General features: G+C 43.7%; 1 protein-coding gene across 1 annotated transcript in view; it reads right to left on the reverse strand.

Annotated features, from left to right (window-relative positions):
- The window catches only part of LOC139381871 (RAB40B, member RAS oncogene family), a 51,618-nt gene extending 34,883 nt beyond the window's left edge, over positions 1-16,735 (reverse strand). The window contains exon 1 of the mRNA XM_071125696.1: positions 15,792-16,735. Coding sequence (XP_070981797.1) covers positions 15,792-15,933 — 142 coding nt within the window. The 5' untranslated portion in view covers positions 15,934-16,735. The remainder of the gene's footprint in view (positions 1-15,791) is intronic.
- Positions 16,736-19,125: the final 2,390 nt, after the last annotated feature.

Genomic DNA, 19,125 nt, shown 5'->3' on the forward strand with positions numbered 1-19,125 from the left:
AGAGTCTATATACATTGTGTGCAAAAGGCATGAGGAGGTAGGCAAATAATTACAATTTAGCAGATTAACACTGGAGTGATAATTTATCAGATGATCATGTGCAAGTAGAGATACTGGTGCGCAAAAGAGCAGAAAAGTAAATAAATAAAAACAGTATGGGGATGAGGTAGGTAAATTGGGTGGGCTATTTACAGATGGGTGAGCAAAAGATGAGATGAGCAAAAAATAATTGTTTGACAATCAGATGAAAACATCATGACTGGTTGTGTTTATATCACATTAAAAGGTAGGCTTAAATGACAAATCTTTACTATTAAGCCCAAAGAGGTCCTATTAAATTAATAGGAATTCTATATGTATTTCTATGATTAGGTCCATTAAAATTGTAATTAAAGTGCATGCACACATAGAAGGTTCCAGAAGAAATTAAATCTACTTTCACCCCCTGGTAACATGCATGTAAAATCCCTTTGTCATCCATGGCAAAGAACTCACAAATGAAAAGAGACAAATGGTGGTTGAATTTCATAAATCAGGCAATGGGAACAAAAAAACAACTGAAAAACAAATATACCACTTACCACTATTACGGCAACAATTAAGAAGTTTAAAACCATTGAACAGTGGTAAACTTGCCTGGTGAAGGATACAAGTGTGTCTTGTTCCCAAATGTTGTGTGGAAGATGATTTGGGATGCAAAGAAAAGTCCAACCCCAGTTGGAGAATTCCAGAACTTGGTTGCATCTTGAGGTCAGCAAGTCTCCAAATCTACAATTAGTTGCCACCTCCATGCCAAGAGGCTATTTGGAATGGTTGCCATAAAAGTCTTTATTAAGAACAACCAACACATGTAAACTCCTGGAGTTTGCTAAACGGCATTGGCACTTGGACCGGAACGGGGTGGTATGGTCATATAAGATGAAAATATAGCTCTTTGGCGACTCACTCTAGTGGTGAGTTTGGCCTTGAAAGAAGGATGCATACGCAGACAATAACCTCATACCTACTGTCAAATATGGTTGTGGATCTTTGATGTTATGGGTCTGTTTTGCTTCCACTGGGCCTTGGGCCCTTGTTAAAGGGATTTTGGCATTTTGGATTTGGTATCCCCAGAGTTAGATTAATTTGTGGATACCATAAATATGTCTCTGTGTCCAGTATGAAGGAAGTTAGAGGTAGTAGCCACAAGTTCACCTGACTCTGGAGAAGTTTATAAATGGCCTCACTGCCAAAAACCCGAAGTCTCCCTTTAAGGTCAACAGCACCATGAACTTTACCAAGTACTATGATATTTTAGACAACAACCTGGTTGCCTCTGCCATGTGGCTGAAACTTGGCCGCAAGGGGATCTTCCAGCAAGACAATAACCCCAAGCACACATGGAAATCCACTAAGAATTGGTTAATTGACCTCAGTCTCTGGACTTGAATCCCATTTGAAAACCTGTGGTTTTAATTGAAGAGGGCAGTCCATAAGCACAGACCCAAGGATATCAAGGATCTGGAAACATCCTGTATGAAGGAAAGATCCCTCTTAATGTGTTCTCCAACCTCATAAAACATTTTTTTTTTAAGCCATGTGCTGTTATCCTTGGAAGGGGAGGGTGCACAAAGTATTGAAAACAGGGGTACCAATAATTTTAACACTTATTACTTGTATTACTAGTATAAAAAAATATACATAAACACATTTTTGAGCATACAATATACTGTAGTTAAGTATTTATAATTATTTAATACAGTCTTTTTGGCTCTATCTTCATCAAGGGTGCCAGTAATTTTGGAGGTGATTGTATGTAGGGGATCTCTGGCCACAAAGATGGGCTGATCTCTGGCCACGGAGACTGGCTGATCTCTGGCCACGGAGACTGGCTGATCTCTGGCCACGGAGACTGGCTGATCTCTGGCCACGGAGACTGGCTGATCTCTGGCCACGGAGACTGGCTGATCTCTGGCCACAGAGACTGGCTGATCTCTGGCCACGGAGACTGGCTGATCTCTGGCTACAGAGACTGGCTGATCTCTGGCTACAGAGACTGGCTGATCTCTGGCTACAGAGACTGGCTGATCTCTGGCCACGGAGACGGGCTGATCACTGGCCACGGAGACGGGCTGATCACAGACGGGCTTCCACTCTCTCCTTCTATTTCCTCCTATTAGTAGAGCTGACCCAGAAAACTGAGATGCGCCTTGGATCCTGTTGATTCCACATTTAGTAGCCTAACATCAACAGCAATTATTGGCCAGAGTACAGAAGGGGAAACACTGTCAGCATCCCAAATGGCACCCTATTCCCTATACAGTGCACTATTTTGTCCAGAGGCCAGTCAAAAGTAGTGCACTATAAAGGGAAAAGGGTGGCATTTGGGAAGCAGCTTTGTTTCATGCTGCGGAAAAACAGCCAAACCAGCCTGGAGGTGGAGGAAACTGTGGCTCTTATATAAACACACATCAGATTCATCATGTCCTGTGATACTAAAGAAAAACACAGCAGGGCCACAGAGAACAAACCATGTCAGGGCAACCAGGATAAATTATAGTGTACAAACATCCAACAGATATCACTGGTCGAGCAAGAGAATACCCACACACCCTTCAGCTTGTGGATATGGTCCTCTATGTATAAAATTCAAGCTACAACCCAGGAAAAGTCAGACAGAACTTTTTGTTTACAATCCTAAAGTAGCAATGTAGAGATCTCAAAATAATTATGGAAAACATTTCTTAATTGGTAAAATATAGAAAATGAAATTCCTCAGAGAGAGCTTACCATGCCTCCCTAATTGTATTATCCAGAAGATCATTAATTAGATTACTTCCACTGTATAATCAGTTAAATGTTGGTTACTATTACACATTCTCAATGAGTGGTTTTATAAAGGAGTGCAATAACAGTCAGAGTATGAACACATGCATACTACCACACATACAGTTTAAGTCGGAAGTTTACATACACTTAGGTTGAAGTCATTAAAACAAATTTTTCAACCATTCCACAATTTCTTGTTAAGAAACTATAGTTTTGGCAAGTCGGTTAGGACATCTACTTTGTGCATGACACAAGTCATTATTTCACTTATAATTCACTGTACCACAATTCCAGTGGGTCAGAGGTTTGCATACACTAAGTTGACTGTGCCTTTAAACAGATTGGAAAATTCCCAAAAATTATGTAATGGCTTTAGAAGCTTCTGATAGGCTAATTGACATCATTTGAGTCAATTGGAGGTGTACCTGTGGATGTAGTTCAAGGCCTACCTTCAAACTCAGTGCCTCTTTGCTTGACATCATGTGAAAGTCAAAAGAAATCAGCCACAGACTTCCACAAGTCTGGTTCATCCTTGGGAGCAATTTCCAAACGCCTGAAGGTACCATGTTCATCTGTACAAACAATAGCACGCAAGTATAAACACCATGGGACCATGCAGCCGTCATACCGCTCAGGAAAGAGACGCGTTCTGTCTCCTAGAGATGAACGTACTTTGGTGCAAAAAGTGCAAATCAATTCCAGAACAACAGCAAAGGCCTTGTGAAGATGCTGCAGGAAACAAAAGTATCTCTATTCACAGTAAAACGAGTCCTATATCGACATAACCTGAAAGGCCACTCAGCAAGGAAGAAGCCACTGCTCCAAAACCGCCATAAAAAAGCCAGACTACGGTTTGCAACTGCACATGGGAACAAAGAACTTACTTTTTGGAGAAATGTCCTCTGGTCTGATGAAACAAAATAGAACTGTTTGGCCATAATGACCATCGTTATGTTTGGAGGAAAAAGGGGGAGGCTTGCAAGCCGAAGACCACCATCCCAACCGGGAAGCACGGCGGTGGCAGCATCATGTTGTGTGGGTGCTTTTCTGCAGGAGGGACTGGTGCACTTCACAAAATAGATGGTATCATGAAGAGAGGAAAATTATGTGGATATATTGAAGCAACATCTCAAGACATCAGTCAGGAAGTTAAAGCTTGGTCACAAATGGGTCTTCAAAATGGATAATGACCCCAAGTATACTTCCAAAGTTGTGGCAAAATGGCTTAAGGACAACAAAGTCAAGGTATTGGAGTGGCCATCACAAAGCCCATGACCTCAATCCCATAGAAAATTTGTGGGCAGAACTGAAAAAGCGAGTGCGATCAAGGAGGCCTACAAACCGGACTCAGTTACACCAGCTCTGTCAGGAGGAATGGGCCAAAATTCACCCAACTTCACCCAAGCTTGTTGAAGGCTACCTGAAAAGTTTGACCCAAGTGAAACAATTTAAAGGCAATGCTACCAAATACTAATTGAGTGTATGTAAACTTCTGACCCACTGGGAATGGAAAGAAATCAAATCTGAAATAAATCATTAAATAAATCATAAGCCATAGGAGTTTTTTGAGCAAGAATAAAGCCGACATTTGAGTAGTAAGACATGTAATAAAAGCAACAGATATCATTAATAAGAAGGGGCTAGAAGCGTCTTATATGGTGAGTTGCCGGGTGGCTTGGACAGTCAAGTCCCATACTATTGTGGAGGTTCTTAATTCTTCCTGCTGTAGAGGATATGGCTGGGACAATGCTGGGGAAAAGGCCCAAAAACTATACAGACAATGTCTTCATCAAACAACACTGTTTCACAATACTTCAGTGACATGGCAGGAGATGTTTTGAAACAATTACTGCTTCGCATACAAGCCAGTGAATTCTATGCGTTACAGCTGGATGAGTCAACAGACGTGGCGGGCCAGGCACAGCTCCTGGTATATGTCCGTTACATTTATGGAGGGTCATAAATGCTCTTCTGTAAACCACTGGAAACTGGAAACCAGGACAACAGGAGAGGATATTTTTTAAGTATTGGACAGCTTTGTGACATCAAATGGACTTTGGTGGTCAAGATGTGTTGGTATCTGTACTGATGGTGCAAAAGCCATGACAGGGAGACATTGTGGAGTAGTAATGTGCATGCAAGCAGTTGCTCCCGACGCCACTTGGGTACACTGCAACATCGAGAGGCTCTTGCTGCCAAGGAAATGCCTGACAGCTTGAAATACATTTTGGACACTACAGTGAAAATGGTTAACTTTGTTAAAGCAAGGCCCCTGAACTCTCGTGTATTTTCTGCATTATGCAATGATATGGGCAGCGACCATGTAACGCTTTTACAACATACAGAAGTGCGCTGGTTATCAAGGGGCAAAGTATTGACACATTTTTTTAAATTGAGAGACAAGCTTAAAGTTTTCTATACTGACCATCATTTTCACTTGTCTGACTGTCACGTTCTGACCTTTATTTCCTTTGTTTTGTATTTATTTAGTATGGTCAGGGCGTGAGTTGGGTGGGCAGTCTATGTTTGTTTTTCTAGGTTTTGGGTATTTCTATGTTTCGGCCTAGTATGGTTCTCAATCAGAGGCAGGTGTCAGTAGTTGTCTCTGAGAATCATACTTAGGTAGCCTGGGTTTCACTGTGTGTTTGTGGGTGGTTGTTCCTGTCTCTGTGTTTTGCACCAGATAGGGCTGTTTTTGGTTTTCCACGTTTATTGTTTTTGTAGTGTTCGTGTTTATCGTTTTTATTAAACATGAATCAATATAATCACGCTGCTTTTTGGTCCGCCTCTACTCTACCACAAGAGAACCGTGACAGAATCACCCACCACAACAGGACCAAGCGGCGTGGTAACGGGCAACAGCAACAGCGGTGCAAAGAGGAATGGACATGGGACGATGTATTGGACGGCAAGGGTTGCTACACCTGGGAGGAGATCCTGGCGGGAAAGGATCGCCTTCCATGGGAACAGGTGGAGGCAGCTAGGAGAGCAGAGACAGCCGGAGAGAGGAGCCGGCGATATGAGGGAACACGGCTGGTAAGGAAGCCCGAGAGGCAGCCCCAAAAAATTATTGGGGGGAGACACACAGGAAGTGTGGCGAAGCCAGGTAGGAGACCTGCGCCAACTTCCTGTGCTTACCGGGGGGTGAGAGAGACCGGGCAGGCACCGTGTTATGCTGTGGAGCGCACGGTGTCCCCAGTGCGGGTGCATAGCCCAGTGCGGTACATACCAGCTCCGCGTATTGGCCGGGCTAGAGTGAGCATTGAGCCAAGTGCCATGAAGCCGGCTCTACGCATCTGGTCCCCAGTGCGTCTCCTTGGGCCGGCTTACATGGCACCAGCCTTGCGCACGGTGTCCCCGGTTCGCCTGCATAGCCCAGTGCGGGCTATTCCACCTCGCCGCACTGGCAGGGCGACCGGGAGCATTCAACCGGGTAAGGTTGGGCAGGCTCGGTGCTCAAGAGCTCCAGTGCGCCTGCACGGTCCGGTCTATCCGGTACCCCCTCCACGCACCAGCCCTCCGGTGGCAGCCCCCCGCACCAGGCTGTCTCTCCATCTCATCCCTACAGGTGCTCCCTCCTCTCCAGCGCAGCTGGAATCTCCCGCCTGTTCGGCGCTGCCAGAGCTCCCGCCCCTCAGTCCAGAGGCGCCAGAGCTCCTTAGTCCAGCGCTGCCAGAGCCTTCCTCTCCAGCGTTGCCGGAGCTTCCCATCTGCCCAGCGCCATCTGAGCTACCCGTCTCTCCAGCGTTGCCAGAGCCTCCCGTCTGCCCAGCGCCGCCTGAGCCGCCCGTCTGCCCAGAGCTGCCAGTGCCGCCAGTCTGCCAGGGGCCGCCAGTGCCGCCAGGGGCCGCCAGTCAGCCAGGGGCCACCAGTCAGCCAGGGGCCACCAGTGCCTCCAGTCAGCCAGCGGCCGCCAGTCAGCCAGGGGCCGCCAGTGCCGCCAGTCAGCCAGGGGCCGCCAGTGCCGCCAGTGAGCCAGGGGCCGCCAGTGCCGCCAGTGAGCCAGGGGCCGCCAGTGAGCCAATGGCCACCAGTGCCGCCAGTGCCGCCAGGGGCCGCCAGTGAGCCAGGGGCCGCCAGTGAGCCAGGGGCCGCCAGTCAGCCAGGGGCCGCCAGTGCCTCCAGTCAGCCAGCGGCCGCCAGTGCCGCCAGTCAGCCAGGGGCCGCCAGTCAGCCAGGGGCCGCCAGTGAGCCAGGGGCCGCCAGTGCCGCCAGTGAGCCAGGGGCCGCCAGTGCCGCCAGTGAGCCAGGGGCCGCCAGTGCCGCCAGTGAGCCAGGGGCCGCCAGTGAGCCACTGGCGAGCGGACTAAGACAATGGTGAAGTGGGGTCCGCGTCCCGCGTCAGAGCCGCCACCGCGGACAGACGCTCACCCAGACCCTCCCCTATAGGTCAAGGTTTTGCGGCCGGAGTCCGCACCTTTGGAGGGGGGGGGGGGTACTGTCACGTTCTGACCTTTATTTCCTTTGTTTTGTATTTATTTAGTATGGTCAGGGCGTGAGTTGGGTGGGCAGTCTATGTTTGTTTTTCTAGGTTTTGGGTATTTCTATGTTTCGGCCTAGTATGGTTCTCAATCAGAGGCAGGTGTCAGTAGTGTTCATTGCCTCTGATTGAGAATCATACTTAGGTAGCCTGGGTTTCACTGTGTGTTGGTGGGTGATTGTTCCTGTCTCTGTGTTTTGCACCAGATAGGGCTGTTTTTGGTTTTCCACGTTTATTGTTTTTGTAGTGTTCGTGTTTATCGTTTTTATTAAACATGAATCAATATAACCACGCTGCGTTTTGGTCCGCCTCTACTTCACCACAGGAAAACCCTTACACTGACAGCTTGCATTATGACTGGCCTATCTGCTTGATCTGAATCTAGGATTACAGGGACTCTCCACAACTATATTCAATGTGCGGGACAAAATTGAGGCTATGATTAAGAAGTTGGAGCTCTTTTCTGTCTGCATTAACAAGGACAACACACAAGTCTTTCCATCATTCTATGATTTTTTGTGTGCAAATTAACTCAAGCTTACAGACAATGTCAAATGTGATATAGTAAAGCACCTGAGTGAGCTGGGAGTGCAATTACTCAGGTACTTTCCTGAAACGGACAACACAAATAACTGGATTTGTTATTCCTTTCATGCCCTGCCTCCAGTCCACTTACCGATATCTGAACATTTCTGGATAGGGCTGCGCTCAGAGTTTGTTTGCCTTGGCATATTGCGCTGTTAAGAAACTGATGCCCTTTGCAACCACCTACCTATGTGAGAGTGGATTCTGTATGTAAACTTCCGACTTCAACTGTAAATAAAGGTTCAAATTGGAAGAAAAAGTCAAACCTCTGGTGAGTTATTCACAATTTTTTATGAACATATAAGGTTTTATATGTAAGATGGCTAAATAAAGAGCTAAATTATTGATTATTGTTATATTATTTGTGCCCTGGTCCTATAAGAGCTCTTTGTCACTTCCCACGAGCCGGGTTGTGACAAAAACACACACTCATTCTTATGTTTAACAAATGTATCGTATAGTGTGTGTGTGTGGCAGGCTTACAATGATGGCAAAAAACGTTTGAGAGTGTGCTGACCCTGGTGCTAGAGGGGGTACACAGCTGGAGGTTGAATGTTTGAAGGGGTACTTGACTATAAAAAGTTTGGGAACCACTGCTCTAGATGATGACGCTTGGCATTGTTCTAATTAGAACATTAGGAAAAAACACTAACAGAGAAAATAAGGTAATTAACAGTTAACTAAGATCCTCTGAGGAAAACGGGTTGCATCCCAAATAGCACCCTATCCCCAATATAGTGCACTACTTTTGACCAGGACCCATAGGGAATAGGGTGCCATTTGGAACTCAAGTCTGACTACCTTTCATGCAGCTCCCTCTAGGAATCAGTCAAACAAACATCAGTTAGATAAACAAACACTGATGATGATTATAATGATGTCTTGCATTTATAGCCTATAACACTTTCCCTGAATCACAAAAGTACTTCACATTGAATGTTGGGAACTCCCTCTCAGAGGCGTGTTAATAGGGTGAAACTTTCCAGACCTGGGTTCAAATACTATTTAAAATGAATGAATTATTTTCCCATACATTCCGAAGTAAGTATTCAGATAACCTACATTTGAAAATGTATTTGGAAATACTATAGTAATACACTTGGAAAGTATTTGAAAATACTCAAACACAATACTCAAACACAGTATTTGGAAATAGTATTTGAAATATGTATTTGAAAAGACTTTCAAATACAATTTGGAAGACATACAATTAGGAAGACAATTTTTTTAAATGCAAATACCCATTCAAATACTCAAATAAAACTACTTGTTTTGGGTTGTGAATTTGAAAATACTCAAATACACAGAAAAAAGTATTTAAAATAAAACATACTCAAATACACCTGTATTTGAACCCAGGTGTTACACTTTCTGACAGTTGCAGAGCAGAAAAAACACTACATAGAAAAAAAGACTGCCTGTGTTCCAAATGGCACCTTATTCCCAACATAGTGCGCTACGTTTGTGCTGAGCCCAAAGGAGTGCACTGTATAGGGAATAGAGTGCCATTTTGGGATACAAACACTGTAAAACACTGCATAACAATGTTCTGTGCTACATGCAATAATAGACTCATGTCAGCTCGAAAACATTCCATTGCTACTGGCGGGGACTTTGAAAGTAAGTAGACTGAATGCTCCCCTGCTGGGCTGTGCTGCTCTCCACTTGCAACTAGCCAGCCAGTCAGACTCACATGCCACCATTTAAAAATAAAAAGGTATGTTGACACCCCTTGAAATGAGTGGATTTGGCTATTTCAGCCACACCCATTGCTGATAGGTGTATAGAATCGAGCACACATCCATGCAATCCTAATAGACAAACATTGGCAGTAGGAGCTTCATGAAATGGGTTTCCATGGCCGAGCGCTGCACACAAGCCTAAGATCACCATGCGCAATGCCACAAGCGTCGGCTGGAGTGGTGAATCACGCTTCATCCATCTGGCAGTCAAATCACTCACTCACACACACACACACACACACACACACACACACACACACACACACACACACACACACACACACACACACACACACACACACACACACACACACACACACACACACACACACACACACACACACACACACACACACACACACACACACACACACACACACACACACACACACACACACACAGAGAGAGAGAGAGAGAGAGGGACTGAGCTAACTGTTAATAAAGCCAGTATTCATCGAGGAGCAGCAAGTCTTTCCATAGTGCAAGACCCATCATCCAGGCAGGGGAGCAGAGGCAGCTATATTGTCGCTCTAGCAATTGTTGCTATGTACCAGAGTTTAAGCAGAGACAGAACTCCTCTCTCCTAATATCTAGACTCCCATCTCTCTCTCACCATCTCCCCATTCCTCTGCCTCTCTTTCAATGTCTCTCTCTCACTCAGACACCTTAACTGGAGTCAGTGCTGGATCAAACAGTTGACGGTGACTCGCACACCATTTATTACTGAACACTGAGCTGTTGTCATATCAACATATTTCAACACTCACTTACCTACTCTCATTCCATTGGATGAGACACTAAACCCGAAGTCCAAACATTTATTTACAGACACTGGCCCAGACTGTCTTGTCAGTGAATAGGCCCTGATATCAAGACAATGGCCACTATAGGGCCCATAGGGCTCTGGTCAAAACGGGGCCCATAGGGCTCTGGTCAAAACGGGGCCCATAGGGCCCTGGTCAAAACGGGGCCCATAGGGCGCTGGTCAAAACGGGGCCCATAGGGCTCTGGTCAAAACGGGGCCCATAGGGAGCTGGTCAAAACGGGGCCCATAGGGAGCTGGTCAAAACGGGGCCCATAGGGCTCTGGTCAAAAATAGTGCACTACACTCCCCTACGTATTTATTTGAACAGTGAAGCTAAACTGTAGAGGTGCGTGGGTAAAATCACTGGGGAAGACAAGCCAGGGAAAAAGCCATATTACAACCTACTGTATATTTTGTGATAATTGCATTGTTTGCTCTAAAACCTGTTAGTTCATATGCCTTGCCCCCGTGATATATAGGCCTAGAGGTCAAGACAATAAGAAGACAGTGGCAGAATAAATTCAATCACACCTTTGTTTCATCACAAAACCGGAGAGCAACCTCTGTTCGGTGAAGTCCACAAAACATATTGCATGTGAAGTCCACAAAACATATTGCATGTAACAAACAGTTACATGACCTACAACATCGTCAAGCAAGTTTTCGGACTACAAACAACTATTGATTTAGAACACCGGAGATTTACTTAAGAAAACAGGAGCTGACTCCACTATTCCAGCACCATTTCAACTTCAACATCATCAAATCACCTCTGCTTAGTCTAATACAGTGACAACTAAAAGATTCCAAAAACCATTTAGTCCAATCAACGTAGGCTAAATAAGTAGAAAAACAGGCTTACTCACCCTACTTGTTGAGAAACGCCAATGCCATCCTCCACTTTTTCATGTTGCCAAAACGGTCTATGACTCCGTCATACAGTACACACTTAGTTTTTGTTGTCCTAAGCTACCTGGATAAAATGCTTGCTCTCAAGCCTAACTTCCTTTCATGGGCAATGATTAGCCAGCTAGTTAACATTAGCCTACTACATCTAGCTACATATTGAACTTCCATCCTATGAATTTATGGTTGGATCAGAAACGCCGTTATAATCATTGGCCAGTACAGAGAATTAAGTAAAACCACAAGTCCAAATCCCTATCTCCGTCCATGGCTAAATTAGGAAAGGGCCAATTTTAGCTATCTAGCTAGCCACTGGAGGACAATTTTTCTGTCAATGACATTTGGCTATTGATGTGATGTGATTGGTGTGCAGGCAAGTCCAAACTGGCTTCCCTTGACACTTTTTTTGGTGCTACGGGACCATTCACAGTTAAACTCACTCAGTTTAGCTCAACGCTGATGGGCTATTATTGTATTTAAAAAAATGATCAAGGGAGGCTGGCTTCCCTTGCATTCAATGCTCCAGGCGGCAGCAAAATCGTACTCTTTTTGACCAAACAGCATCAGGTAGATGGGCTACACATACAAAGACAGAGGGGAGCTGTTTCACTTGCCTGGATACTTTCTCCTGGGAGATACATTCAGCCTCTTGCGAATAGAAGGAACATTATGAAACACAGAGACGAAAGAGAAATAATCTTGTTATGTTTTTTTCTTGGTCCGCTTTTGGGGAAGCCTGGCTTCCCTTGGCATCCATGAATACATGTCACTGAAGCTACATATTTTAATGTGGCTCTATACTCCAGTATTTTAGATTTGAGATCAAATGTTTCATATGAGGTGATAGTACAGAATTGTACCTTTTATTTGAGGGTATTTTCATACATATCTATTTTACCATTTTACTTGATGTATCTAGTCCCCCCATTTGAAGGTGTATTAAAGCAGTAAAGTTTAGTATTTGGTCCCATATTCCTAACACACCATGACGACATCAAACTTGTGACTACAAACTTGTTGGCTGCATTTGCCATTTGTTTTGGTTGTTTCGGATTATGATGCGCCCAATAGAAATGAATGGTAAATAATTGTCATTTTGCAACTTTCTCACTTATCATTATTCACGATTCATTCGTCATTATCCATAATCCTGGTAACAGCAACATTAATGTAGAAGTGTTCAGAAACATATTCTATTCTTATTTACAATAAAAGTGCACAATACATGTCCACTAATAAATAAGCCACAAATAGGCCTACCATCACAGCCGCCACTTCATAAACGTACCTGTGTGACTATATCTAATAGGCCAGTTGTATGGGAACACTGTATATCAACCAGACCAAAGGACAACACGGAGGTTACCAGAGTACACAGAGAGGACATCCCTTTGTAGTGCTCTCCCCAGGCCTGGAACTATAACAGTCAGTCTCTGAGGTAAGCTCTCCCTTAAACAACTAACAGAGTAGGATGGCGTTTCCCCTAAACGTTGATTCAAGTTCAGTTTTGTGTTTCCCCTAATGGTTATGGTAGAGTTTTGGATAAGATAAGATGTACTTTATTGTGTATTAACAATGTGTCTTTATGCCCACAACACAATAATTGGTTCATGCCCTGCAGCAGCTGTTATTTTTCCCCTCCGAATTCTTCTGTCAATTTGTGTGCTGGATGTTGTGGAGATGCATTAACTGAGGTATTGACTTATCAGAACACATTTGTGTAGGCTTTGCATGATTAGCTGTCTGATGCCTGAGCTGTCTTCGACCAACGCTGGAGAGAGTTTTCTCTAGGTTGCAGAAACAAGCTTGGACATGCCTCTGAAATCGCATCTACAGTGCCTTCAGAAAGTATTCACACCCCTAGACTTTTTCCACGTTTTCTTGTGTTACAGCCTGAATTTCAAATGTATAAAAGGTTGTTTTTTTGTTACTGGCCTACACACATTACCCCATAATGTCAAAGTGGAATTATATTTTTATATTTTGAAATGTCTTGAGTCAATAAGTATCCAACCCCTTTGTTATATGGCAAGCCTAAATAAGGTCAATTAAAAATATACATATTTTTACAAATCACAAAATCAAAGTCACATACTAAGTTGCATGGCCTAACTCTGTGTGCAATACTAGAGCCATGACTACATGGAGCTCTATTCCACATCAGGCAACTGAATCAAGCAGTAGAATCAGATTTAAAAAGCAGGTAAAAATACACCTTATGGAAGAGTGGGGACTGTGAAGAAACACAAACATAGGCACAGACACATGCATCCACACACATGATAACATACACAGCATACTGAAAGCTGTATTCGCTGCCAAAGGTGCTTCTACAAAGCATTGACTCAGGAGTGTGAATGTAAATGAGATATTTTTGCATTTAATTTTCAATACATTTGCAAACAGTTCTAAAAACATGTTTTCCATTTGTCATTATGGGGTATTGTGTGTAGATTTGTGAGATTAAAAAATATATTTAATCAATTTTGAATTCAGGCTGTAACACAACACAATGTGGAATAAGTCAAAGGGTATGAATACTTTCTGAAGGCGCTGTACCTACCACCTTTAGGGTGTTATACTCAAGTTACGCATTGTGGTGAAAAGCAACTGGTGGTGAGACATACGGCTGGCTACATGACCAAAAGTATGTGGACACCTACTCGTCGAACATCTCATTCCAAATTCATGGGCATTAATATGGAGTTGGTCCCCCCTTTGCTGCTATAACAGCCTCTTGGAAGGTTTTCCACTAGATGTTGGAACATTGCTGCGGGGACTTGCTTTCAATCAGCCACAAGAGCATTAGTGAGGTCGGGCACTGATGTTAGCAGATTAGGCCTGGCTCGCAGTCAGCGTTCCAATTCATCCCAAAGGTGTTCGATGGGGTTGAGGTAAAGGCTCTGTGCAAGCCAGTCAAGTTCACACCGATCTCGACAAACCATTTATGTATGGACCTCGCTTTGTGCACGGGGGCATTGTCATGCTAAAACAGGAAAAGGCTTTCCCCAGTTGGAAGCACAGAATCATCTAGAATGCCATTGTATGTTGTAGCATTAAGATTTCCCTTCACTGGAACTACGGGGCCTATTCCTCCTCCACCAAACTTTACAGTTGGCACTATGCATTGGGGCAGGTAGCGTTCTCCAGGCATCCGCCAAACCCAGATTAGTCCGTCGGATTGCCAGATGGTGAAGAGTGATTCATCACTCCAGAGAACTGCTCCAAAATCCAATGGCGGCGAGCTTTACACCGCTCCAGCCTGTGTGCGGTAGCTCGGCAATGGAAACCTATTTCATGAAACTCCCGACGAACAGTTATTGTGCTGATGTTGCTTCCAGAGGCAGTTTGGAACTCTGTAGTAAATGTTGCAATCGAGGACAGATTTACGCGCTATGCGCTTCAGCACTCGGCGGTCCTGTTCTGTGAGCTTGTGTGGCCTACCACTTCGCGGCTGAGCCGTTGTTGCTCCTAGACGTTTCTACTTCAAAATAATAGCACTTACAGTTGACCGGGGCAGCTCTAGCAGGGCAGAAATTTGACAAACTAACTTGTTGGAAAGGTGGCGTCCTATAACGTTGCCACATTGAACGTTTCTGAGCTCTTCAGTATGGGCAATTCTACTGCCAATGTTTGTCTGTGGAGATTGCATGGCTGTGTGCTCAATTTTATACACCTGTCAACAACGGGTATGGTTGAAATAGGCGAATCCATTAATTTGAAGGGGTGTCCACATGCTTTTGTATATGTTGTGGTACATATGCCCAAGCTTTTATTACACTCCTTTTATGTGGAACTGTACCAAAAAAACTCATTTCAAACGCATAAGTATCCTTACACCTCTGAAGACTCTAGCCTCTTCCATGCCGGTCATTATTTCTGAACACTCAAAAACTTGTTTCTCCACCGACAGTTGGATAAGGGGATAAGGGGTGTTAACACTTGATGGAGACTAGAGATCCTGACTGCCAATGTGTCCACCCTGAGACATGCCATTACGTTAATATCCCCAGTAATAAAACGCCTATGATTTTTTTTCCTAGAGAAGAGGTGAATGTCAAAAATAGGGCACTGGTCTGAAGTAGTGCACTATCGGGTGCCGATTGGGATGCAAACTTACTCTCAGATGTCCAAGATGACATGTCCAGTCTTGGTATTGGTCCACTAATCCTAAATATAACCCTTTAAACCTAAAGAATGTGCACTGGCTAGCTAAAGCATGACGACCACAGCGCTTTTCGGGGCTCTAATGACACCTACCATCCAGAACAAGCTGTGCATAAAGCGTACTCTGTGTGACCACTTGTTTGTTGTGCAATAAAAACATTGAAAAAAGTTCTATATTATCGAGTCCTGGTGATCATAACATGTAATCTTCAATATTTTCTATAAATACGTGTTTGAAATGAAAATATGTCATTTGTTTGTTTATAGTTCTGGCTGCCGTGGTATACTGGACACTCACCCATGTTGTAGCCATACGGAGACTCGCTGGCTCCGTCCTGGAGGCTCGCCAGTATCTCCCCCTTTCCCACATCGCTGTCTCCCACCAGGAGAAACTTAAGCAGAAAATCGTAAGCCTTGACGGGGCTGGTTCTGTGGTTCATCCTCGCGGTGAAGAATGATTATGTTCCATCATGGAACAACTTGTACAAGACTGTTCAATCACTTTTATTTATCTTCCAACTCAAGATTTGAGCTGTGTGACGCACGAATTAAAGTAGCAAAGAAGCGAGTCAAGTTGACTCTGGTGTTCTTTGACAGTTCATCCAGTGGATGGCCTTATATATATTATCATAATTCATATCTGGGAACTCTATCCATTTATATCAATTTAGAATAAATGCATCAAACACAGATTTGAAGTCTCCTAAAATAGGAATTTGAATGAAAGCTACAAATGTCAACTTTGCCAACGAAAGTGACAACACAATGTAACAAACAATTCTACAAATTAACCTACATCTACCGTGTGTTCCACTGTAACATCAAAGCTTGCCGCTCACGCCGAACCTGTCCCAGTGTTCAAATCGTCATTCCACAAATCCTCCATTCCCGCTACCGTGCCTTGAAAGTACCATACGTACCATACCAAGTACCATACTTGTTATAACGCTGTATTGTACCGCCAGCCAGCCACACTGTTCCGCAGCTCTCTCTGATCTCTGTCGTTTCCTGTCCCCAGTAGCGGCAGAGTCTCGAGTTTTACACGGTTATGGTTGGCTCATCCACCGGGTTGCTAGGGCAGTCTTGAGTCGGTAGTAGGCTAGTCGCTGCAAACGTCTGTCAAAATCCCCATATAGGCCTACCCATTTGATTCAATAGGGGGGTGTGGTTACCATTGGTAGCCAAATTTTGTGCGGTTTGAGCTGGAATCCACCCTATCACTGATTTGAGATCAGTGTTCGTGATTTTAATCCCGTAGGAAGGGATAGGATGACGGCTGGTTGAACTGATTCCGGGTCAGTGTTTGCAGATGTCCGCAGCAGCCGCTGGTTTAGCAACAGCCAGCATGGCTCGGTTTGTGTTTGTTGTTGTTTTGGCTGGGCACGATTTCTGATTTCTGACGTAACGCAGAACACCTCGGAGGATTTAGGGACATTAATTAGGCTATTCTATTCAGACAACAATGGCGCAGTCAGCCACGCTCCAAAACAACAGCACATAACAGAGAAAAACAGTTACAATCATTTTGACAAGGGAATCATAATGAAAAACCGGATTAAAACATGATCAATAATAGTATTACCACATTTAATGGATTACGTTTTCCCTAAGAAAAACAGTATGAGACAATAGGCTACATAGCCTATACAGTACATGATTCAAGAAAAATACAACTGCACCATTATTAATGAAGGGCTGTTTACATGTTATTTACTGCTCAATAGGAATATAACATATTAGGCTGCGCTTGTCCTGTAAATAGGCTATCATACAATGATTGAGGTATTCTAATACCAAACGAGACAGTGTAGCCTACATTCATCAGTGAGTAAACATTGCATTGCGCAGCAGTACAATATTGTTTACACAGTGTAGTGGATGGATGGATGCCGCGGGTCTGTTGATCAGCTGGGTTATGTAACAATAAGAGAGGAGCTGCCTTCTGGCGCCAGTTCCAACTCCACTGTGGCCATTGCGTAATTGCACACCAGGCACCAGACTATGGATGGATTCGAGGAATGAATACGGACATGGACATATTTTGTACCCTAATTACAAATTCGTTATTAGCCTACAACATCAGTGGTATGGGACATAATGTACAAGATAATAAAACATTGCTGGTGGCCTATTTTACTGAATTTATATTGTGAAATTGAGATAATTTAAAGAAAATAAGATGCGACTTAAATTTGACAGAATTTCTTAAATGTTCTGTTCAATGCTTTTATTTGAGTGGTAATTTTTTTATTTGCTCATATTACATCAGATAATATCGTCCACTACCGGAGTTCATTAGTGCGCCACAGTTTTTGAGTGCGTCTACCAGCAATGATTACGGTTAATCTACTGCCCTCGGGTGGTGTATTGTCGGTAGTACACATAATACATTTGCAACATTCTAGATGCAAAGTTCAGATGTATACGTGTACGGGTTTTTTTCATATACAGTGCCTTCAGAATGTATTCACACCCCATTACTTTTTCCACATTTTGTTGTGTTACAGCCGGAATTTATAACTTTGAGATTTTGTGTCACTGATCTACACACAATACCCCATAATGTCAAAGTGGAATTTTGTTTGTAGAACATTTTCTACATTAATACAACATTTAAAGCTGAAATATCTTGAGTCAATAAGTATTCAAGTTATGGTAAGTCCTGTGGCGACCCTTCATTTTTGGGGGGCCCTGTTTTGCATGTTATTTTGGCATTAATACGTGTCCCATATCAGTTTGTAAACAATGTAAAAAAATATGTATATAATTGACTTAATGAAGCTGCATACAAACATGGTCTCTTTTTTGCTTTCTTGAGTAAGGCAGCTCCAAAATGGAGGTGTTTCAGCCTAGCTCAGTGTTTTCTGTGGTGGTGGGGCAGTCAGCAGAGTGTAGGGGTTGGTAATGTTCTCTAGTTGCGCCGTGATTGGCTCAGTGTTCTGTCACTCATGGGGACACTACGTCACCGCAAAATCTACGGGGAGAGCTCAAAAATTCAAGCCCCTTGGGTGCTGCCATAGTTACATTAGAAGTGCCCATCCAAGAAGGCTCAAGGTCATTGGCCACAGATAAAATTATGTCAAATCACGTGATATCTACAGTAGCTTTGATTGGACATCATACTTTCAAAATCTTAGCTAGCAGTCATCATCATGAATCAAGTCAACAATCTACTGGCAAATCCTTTTCAATCCTTGTCATTTGAAGATTAATAATGAAGAGAAATTATAGATAAAACGTATCGGTGCTAATTGGCCATTGGATATAAACATTACACAAGTTGGAAATCACAAATTCAACAATGTGTGGTTTGGCTAACTGAAGCATTGCAAAACAATCACTAGCCTGCTATTCAATGGAGTGGATGTGCGGTAAAAGTCTGGGTATAAGGGTATCTTTTCCAAGCTTAAAAGGATAAACATTCAACATTGGCCATGCTGTCAACCCAGCATGACTTCTGCCGCTTTCAAAACAACTGGAAACTTGGAACTGGAAAATCTCAGACTTCAGTGAGTTCCAGACAAGGAACTCTGAAAAAACTAGCTCTGACGGGGAAAATATGTTTTTAACGGTCTTCCAACTCGGAATTCCAAGTTGGGAACTCGGGCCTCTTTCTAGAGCTCCGACCTAAA

The sequence above is a fragment of the Oncorhynchus clarkii genome, chromosome 23, assembly GCF_045791955.1.
Source record: "Oncorhynchus clarkii lewisi isolate Uvic-CL-2024 chromosome 23, UVic_Ocla_1.0, whole genome shotgun sequence".
Lineage (NCBI taxonomy): Eukaryota > Metazoa > Chordata > Actinopteri > Salmoniformes > Salmonidae > Oncorhynchus > Oncorhynchus clarkii.